Genomic DNA, 8,505 nt, shown 5'->3' with positions numbered 1-8,505 from the left:
TGTTCTCTGCCTGGAACACTCTCTGTCCCCTGATATGGCTACCGCATGGCTCCCTCTCAAGCCAGCAGTCTTCACCCCAGTGTCATCTTGGCTAAGCCTTCCTTGATCACGGTATCTAAAGTTACACCCCACACATGATTCCCTCTGCTCCCTCCTGCTCTGTTTTTTCTTTAGCACTTAACTACTATCTAACTTATTTATTATATAGTTTGCTTGTTTGTCATTGGTTTCCTGCCTGGAATGTAACCTTCACAAAGGTGAGGCTTTTGTCCATGGGGTAGACTGCCGCCTCCCCAATGCCTAACTCTGCCTGAACCCTAGGATTGCAGTCAGTAGTCCAGCCTCTCCCATGCAAACACGCCTACCACAGCACCAACAGAGTCCCCCCAGGACTGTGGGCGAAGAGAAATGAACATGGGCATCAGCGGTTCCTTTGTTCAGGTACCATGTACTCACTGAGCCTCTGGCACTGTCGGTCTGCTCACTGAGCCCAGCGGGCGTGTTTTGTTGGAGAACTAACCACCCACCACAGAATGCCAAGGAATCCAGGGCATGAAGTCATTCCTATCAGTAAACAACTAGAACAGGTTAGACACCGTGTGCCTATGGTGCTTACCGCGTTCCTGCCAAGACGTGCCTTACAAGGTGCTGTGTGTACCCTGATTCATTTTAACAAGCGCACCACTTAATACAGTTAAGCTGGGGAGGCGGAGCTCAGTCAGCAGCACAGTCTCACTGGGTCAGTCCCTACCGCTGGGCCGTACAGCTGTGGTTCCTTCTCTCTCTGGAGCTGCCTCAGTGACAGAGACTTGCCTCTACACAGGCCACCTGGCACCGTGAGGCCCCTTGTCTCAGGGAACCGCAAAGTGCTCGCAGAGAGGCTAACCTAGTGCTGGCCACCTACCGATTTTAAAACGGTTTTTGAAAAGAAAAAAATATTTTTTTGAGAAACAGCAGGTCTACATTATCCAAATAAAACGGTGCCAGAGGAGATAAAGAAAGGTAAAAAAGGATCAAGGAGGAACAAATGGTACCATGTACTATATATGAATGTATGTCACTCTTCTAAACATGTTAACCAGAATAACTCCTTAAATATTCACTATGAAGTAGGCACTAATCATCATCATCATGGCTGTTTTCAAGTGCGGTAACTGAGACACNTTTTTTTGAGAAACAGCAGGTCTACATTATCCAAATAAAACGGTGCCAGAGGAGATAAAGAAAGGTAAAAAAGGATCAAGGAGGAACAAATGGTACCATGTACTGTATATGAATGTATGTCACTCTTCTAAACATGTTAACCAGAATAACTCCTTAAATATTCACTATGAAGTAGGCACTATTCATCATCATCATCATGGCTGTTTTCAAGTGCGGTAACTGAGACACAGGGAAGTTAAGTAACTTGCCCAACGCATGGGCCCTGTAAGAGGGTCGTCAGGATTTGAACCCAGGCAGTCTGGCTTCAGGGTCCGAGCTCAGGGTACAGTAACACACTTAAGAAATCAAAACAGCAGCTCTGTGACCTGGAGCGCGGGGCGGGAAAGCGGTGGAGCTCGGCCGGGTGGGGTGGCACAGGCAAGGGGCACAGGGCGCCGCGGGCGGGACCCAGCGGGAAGGGAAGCGACGCCGCGAGGGGCGCTGCAGCTCGCGCCGTCACCTGGGGCAGATCTGGAATTGTTCAATAGCGGACTCGAGATTCTCGAGGATCTCCCGGCACTTCTTGCTCTGGAGCTTGACGTCTGAGCTCTCCATCGGGCTCCGGACAAGGCCGCGGGGCCGAGCACCTTCTGTGGAGATTTGGGCTGGAAGAAGTCGGAGTCCCGAGGCCAGCGTCCGTTGCCATGACGACTCCTAGGAAACCAGCGGGGCGCGGGAATCCGTGGGCTCGCTGCGCTGCCCAGTGGGAGGCGACCGCTGGGCAGACTCTGGAGTCCCGGGTGAGGCTTCCACTGCCTGCCCCACCCAGGGCTTCTCGACAAGGCGCTCTCTTCCCTGCACGTCCACCAGCCAGACAGCGGCTGAAATGTCCCCAGAAAGCTGAACCCCTGTACATAATCTGCAGCATCCGCCACGCCCCAGCTGTCCTTACTTTCTCTTTTAAAGCTCTGCGCTCAACTTCCCGTGAGGCTTGCGCACTTGGGGGGCGTGGATTCCTGAGCTGCTTTCTTTCTACAATATCCGTGGCTCTTCGGCCCTCGCTTTCGTGGCCTTCTGCCTTATGCTAAAGGTGCCTCTCAAGGAGGATAAAAAATAGTGCACCCTTCTAGTAACGATGCCCACGACATCATGGAACCAGAGCTCTCAGGGCAATACCATACAATAAGAAGGAAGCAGGCCTCCTGATGAATTGCTAATTTCTGCCACTTGACCACAGTCATAGGCGTTCGTGGACAAAAGATTTCTTTGCAGAGATTAAACTGGCCTAGATACCTATTTAACATGAACTAAGGTCAGAACTAAGGTGTTAGATTTTAAGCTATACCGTGCAGTGTGGAATTCATTTTTACTAAGTTTCCGCAATAATAAGAGAAATTTCTTAATCGTAAAACTTGCTCATCCTTTATTTTAAATTATGTGTTACTTACTCATTGACACTTGATAGGAGATACCTATTCTTATATCACTAACATGTCATTAATATTGGTCTTACAACTAAGTGTACTACATTTCCACTTCAATATATTGTCTACGGGAAGACAAAATTCTTATCTGCCTTACAATAACTATGTGAAAAAGAAGCTATTTTAATATTAGAAGCCCAAAATGGAAAAAGAAAATCACTGAAGTAATTATCACCACTCCTGTATTTAAACACAAAGACGAAAAGCCCCAAATGCCAAACAAAAATCATAACTAACCAAAATAATCTTCTCTGAAGGCTTGTTTTCCTTTGGAGAAATAAACAGAGGAGAAAAAGAGCTACATTTACTCTATGGAGGTTTTTATTTTTAAAATCTAACTTCTAAGCCTACTTGAGAAAATTGTATTATGTAGTAAAAACGTGTTTTAAGAAAGAAATGTATATATCTGTAATAAATTTTCTTAAGTGATTTTTTTTACCACAATGGATATAAAATTTTAAATATAAAGACTAAAATTCCAAGTCAAAATAAAAAATTGATCTGTTTAGAACCAGGCCAAGATAATGAAAGACTGTGAAAAGCCATTGGCTATTTTACTAGTGCAATTCTAAACAAATAGTTTGAAACTGAGGAGGGAGACCTCACTGTAGATTTCATGGGTCATTGGTAAGCTCTGTGCAGCATTTGTTGATGATATGGACTGCGTAGTTACGCCATCCCACAAAAACAGGTACTGAACAAAACCTCTTTGTTTGAAACCTTGCTATAGCATATCCAGAAGTTTCAGATTTCAATGTCTGGGAGACCACGTTGTGATGATAATTGTTTTTGAAACTGTTAACTCCATAACACTTCTCTCCTTGTCAGTTACCTACATTTATCTCTCAGGTGTTCTGCCTTCTAAGATTGTTCATTTCAGATCATATTCTCACCTGTAAGAACTGGGGTTGGCACTGTCAAAGCACTTGTCAGAGTCAATCCAGGCCTTTTGTATCATATGTTGAATTCATTGATGGTTTTTAGTGGAAAGCTCATGAACTCTGGAGTAAACATTAAAACAAACAAGCAGCTCTCTGAAACTTACTTGCTTTAGAACATTGGGCAAGCATCTCTGAGCCTCTCTTTTCTCACCAGTAAGAACGAGGCAATGAGCCTTTCAGGGTGGTTGGGAGGAATAATCTATAAAGTGAGAACAGCCTGCAGTGCACTGCAAGACAAATACTAACCAGGCCTTGAAGGACTGTGTTGCTTCTTTCTAAACCTCAGTTGAGGAATATATTGTTTCAAGTTTTTCATTTTTCAAAATTTGAATATTTCAGAAAGTAAAATAATTTTTACTTGTTAAGTTAATAGGACTTAGGGTACAATTTTTAAATTTCAAATGCTTCTCTGAAACACACACACGTATAAATATAATATAATGTATATTATATGAAAATATCACCTACCAATTATTAAAAGTGATAATATCTCAGATTAAATAGCATGAGGATTTGATTAAGGATCAAATGCTGACTCTAAACATAGTCAGTTATATATTCTAGTTGGACACTATCAATTCTACAGTCTAATAATAAAAGCCAAGAGGCTTCAGCTTAGGTTTGTAATTTAAATGCTTTCTAAAGGGTCATCACATGTAAAGTGATTATTTTTCTTTTATCACCAGCCATAATCTATGATTATGTGGTGCAGGCTCTGTTATGTAAACTTGTTTTATGTCGTGCTTCATCTATAACCAAAGTTCTTAAATTAAAGGTTGGGAAAGGAGACAGCAAGGCCCTAAGCCAGGACAATATTACGCTACTAAATCCTTCATGGAAAAACTGCTGAGACCAGATCATTTTAATGTCTTAAAATTTACTGCAGTGAGATAACTATAACATATCCACTCTTATAAAACAAACAAACAAACAAAAAAACAGTCCATCAATAAGTGTCTGTCACTTGGCTAAAGCTGAAAACCAAGATGAGAAGCATGATAGGGAGTTTGGGCAGGAGCAACCTCGATATGGAATTTGGATCTTACTGCCAAATGTCCTTGAATACTGTAGTAAAGGACTTTCTCTATTTGGAGCTAAATTTAGATCTTTAAGAGGGAGATTAGTAAAAATGTGAAGAAAATGATAGAGCTTAGCTATACGCAAAGTGAGCCCACCTGAGAGATTTGTGAGCCTGCTGCTGAGGGAAATTTGGGAAATTTCTAGGTCTGGTCATGTGACTAGAGTGGATCATCATGTGTGGAATGTAAGTAATGATGATTAAGTTCTTTAAAAGAGCTATTCCTAAAGAGTCGTACCCCTCAGTAGTTGGCACTAGAGAACTAGGCCGGAAAATCCCGTTGACTGCTTTCTAAGGGGAGGTTGAGAGATTAATCCAAACTACTGATGCCTGATGCTTCAGGAAACCATGCCTTCCAGAGGAGAAGCAGCTATTTTAGGCTAAAGAGACATTAATGCTCTGCTGCCGTATTCTTTATGAAGAAGAAGAAGGAATCATCCATCATCAATGAAACCGAGGTGAGAGAAAGGTTTGCAAGTGAGAATTTCCCATCAGGACATTCTGGATGTAGGTTCAAGGCACCAGTTGAAGAGATTGGTCCAGTCAGGAAAAGTTATGTGTGTTGTGATGGTTAATTTTATGTGTCAACTAGGCAGGACCATCGTGCTAAGATATGTGGGCAAACATTATCCTGGATGTTTCTGTGGGCATGTTTTGGATCAGATTAACGTTTAAATTGGTGAATTTTGAGTAAAGCAGATTACCCTCCGTAATGTGGCTGGGCCTCATCCAATCAGTTAAATGCTATACAGTCCTTTAACACCTGGGACATTTTCTGAAAAAAGCATCTTTAGGTGACTTCATCACTGTGCAAATACCATAGCGTGCACTTACACAAGCCTAGATAGTCTAGCCTACCACACACCCAGGCTCTATGGTAAAGCCTATTGCTCCTAGGCTACAAACCTGTACAGCACGTTACTATACTGAGTGCTGTGGACAATTGTAACATAAAGGTAAGTATTTGTGTATCTAACCATATCTAAACATAGAAAAGGTACAGTAAAATACAGTATAAAAGATAAAATATGGTACACCTGTAAAGGGCACTTACCATGAATGGAGCTTGCAGGACTGGAAATTGCTCTGGGTGAGTCAGTAAGTGAGCAGTGAGGGAATGTGAAGGCCTGGGACATGACTGTTCACTGCTGGAGACTTTATGGACACTGTACACTCAGGTTACACTAAGTTTATAAAGAAATGTTTTCTTTCTTCAATAATAAGTTGACCTTAGCTTAGTGTAACATTTTTACTTTATAATCTTTTTATAACTTTTTGACTCCTTTGTAATAACAGCTTAAAACAAACACATTGTACAGCTGTGCAAAAATATTTTCTTTATGTCCTTATTCTATAAACTTTTTTCTATTAATTTTTTTCTTTTTTACATTTAAAATTTTTGTTAAAAACTAAGACATGAACACACACACTGGTTTCGACCTACACAAGGTCACGACCATCAATATCACTGTCTTTAGCATCCCGTCCCACTGGAAGGTCTTCAGGGGGCATAACACGCACAGAGCTATCTGCTCCTATGACAACTATGCCTTCTTCCAGAGCACCTTCTGAAGGACCAGCCTGAGGCTCTTCTTGAGGAAGTGCCACTCTTTTCAGAAATCTGTCCATGGTGGTTTGCTTGGTTTGTTTCTCTCCTCTCCTCTCCTCTCCTCTCCTCTCCTCTCCTCTCCTCTCTTCTTCTTTTCTTTTCTTTTTTAATTGGGGAAATTGGGGAAGGGGAACAGTATTGGGGAATTGGGGAAGGGGAACAGCCAAGTTGTTGTCCTTCAGTCTTAGTTGTGGAGGGTGCATCTAGCTCAGCTCCAAGTCCAGTCGCCATCCGGCCACCTGTCGGCAGCTCACGGCCGCTCAGCTCAAGGTGCCGTGTTCAATCTTAGTTGTGGGTGGGCATAGGCCACCATCCCATGTGGAAGTCGAACTGGAAACCTTGTTACTAAGAGCACACGCTCTAACCACTAAGCCATTGGCTGCCCATCAGCAGCTCAGGGCAGCTCAGCTCGGTCGCAGCTCACTGGCCCATGTGGGAATCCAACCAGCGACCCTGTTGCTCAGAGCTCATGCTCTTAACCAACTGAGCCACTCGGCCGGCCCCAGTTTGCATCTTTTTTGCATCATTGGTGTGCTTATAAGCAGATAATGCACCATGAACATTCCTCTCTATTACTGAAAATCTTTCAGCATTGGGATCTATGTTTTTAAACTTCTTAAGGAGCTTGCTGAGGTTTGCAAATGTTTCTGCTAAACCCTTCACTGTGAATTTTCCTTGAGGATTCTTTTTTATCTTCCTACAGTTTCTTTTTCTCTTGCCTCTTCTTCAGCTATGCATTCTTGTTCCAGTTCCAAGAATTCCTCATTAGTCATCTCCTCAGGAACCATCTCTAAGGGCTCCTCAATGTCATCCTCACCCACATTCAGGTTCAAGTTGTTTGCCATCTCAACTACAGCCATTGATTTTTCCAGCATTTGTGGTATGGTATTACAATAGCTACAATGCCACTAGGCAATAGGAATTTTTTAGCTCCATTATAATCTTATGGGACCACCTTCATATATGAGCATCATTATGCAATATATGACTGTAATTCATTGGTTGTGCTATAATGAAGGTGCTGATTAAGAAGTAAAGGCTGTCCTCACCCAAGCAAGAGGGAATTGTGCAGCAGACGGCCTTTAGACTTGAACTGCAACTTTGGCTCTCTCCTGGGTCTTCAGCCTGATGACCTTCAGATTAGAACTGCACAGTCAGCTCTCCCCTCGGTCTCCAGCCTGCCCACCCACCCTGCAGATTTTGGACTCACCAGCTCCATAATCATCAGAGCCAATTCCTTAAAATAAATCTATCCATCTATCAATCTAAAATCATCCTATCGGTTCTATTTCTCTGGAGAATGCTGACTAAACACAGTGACCAATGGAAAATTCAAAAATTAATTAGAAGATGCCATTATAGTTTTGCTGCTCTTGTTATCCTATCAATAATAGTACACGTGATGGTTAACTTTATATGTCAACTTCACTGGGCGAAGTGATGCCCAGGTAGCTGGTAAAATATTTTCTGGGTGTTTCTGTGAGTTTATTTCCAGAAGAGATTAGCATTTGAATGGGTAAATTGAATAAAGAAGGTGCCCAATGTGGGTGGCACCATCCAATTTGGTGAGGGACTGTATAAAACAAAAAGGTGGAGGAAGGGTGAATTTCCTGGGCCTCCAGCTGGCAGATAGCAGATTGTGGAACTTCTCAGCCTTCATTATCACATGAGCCAATCTCTCATAATAAATCTTTCTATATATCTTATTGGTTCTGTTTCTCTCCCAATACAATAAATATAATAAAAACACTGAGAAAAATAATTATTACAACTCTAATGTTATTTATTGAATGCTAACTATGTGCCAGGAACTTTTCTAAGCATTTAAATACGTTACTCATTTAGCTGATTACCCAAAATTTAAAAATGAGAAAATGCAGATACCAAGAGTTTGACTTACTTGTCCAAGTTCACACAGTTGGCAAGGGGTAAAACTGGGTTCTCAGCACAATCTTGCTCCAGAGCCTACACACTTAATTTATCAATCAATTATACTATATTGTCTCACAAAACGGTCATTAGATACAAATGGTTTCAGCTCTTCCCACAATGTTACTTTTGACAATGACCTAAGAAATATTTCTAAAGTGGTCAGGTACATATTAGCAACTTAATTATGAATCTATGTTGCCGGGCTGCTGTAGAGAATCAAATACATTAGCACGCTGTCTAACTAGAGCCCAGTTACCAGAGAAATTAGCCTTTGTACAACATTCATGAAAATAAGAAATTAAGCAAAAAGATATGTAC

General features: G+C 42.0%; 1 protein-coding gene across 1 annotated transcript in view; it reads right to left on the bottom strand.

Annotated features, from left to right (window-relative positions):
* The window catches only part of CUNH10orf67 (chromosome unknown C10orf67 homolog), an 18,436-nt gene extending 11,336 nt beyond the window's left edge, over positions 1-7,100 (bottom strand). Inside the window, exons 1-2 of the mRNA XM_019633946.1 lie at positions 6,975-7,100; positions 2,180-2,304 (exon numbers count right to left, since the gene is read on the bottom strand). Of these exons, the coding sequence (XP_019489491.1) occupies positions 2,180-2,304; positions 6,975-7,100 (251 nt within the window). The remainder of the gene's footprint in view (positions 1-2,179; positions 2,305-6,974) is intronic.
* Positions 7,101-8,505: the final 1,405 nt, after the last annotated feature.

This window comes from Hipposideros armiger, unplaced genomic scaffold (assembly GCF_001890085.2).
Source record: "Hipposideros armiger isolate ML-2016 unplaced genomic scaffold, ASM189008v1 scaffold_1451, whole genome shotgun sequence".
NCBI classification, from domain to species: Eukaryota; Metazoa; Chordata; class Mammalia; order Chiroptera; family Hipposideridae; genus Hipposideros; species Hipposideros armiger.
This window is presented reverse-complemented; position numbering and strand designations above follow the sequence as displayed.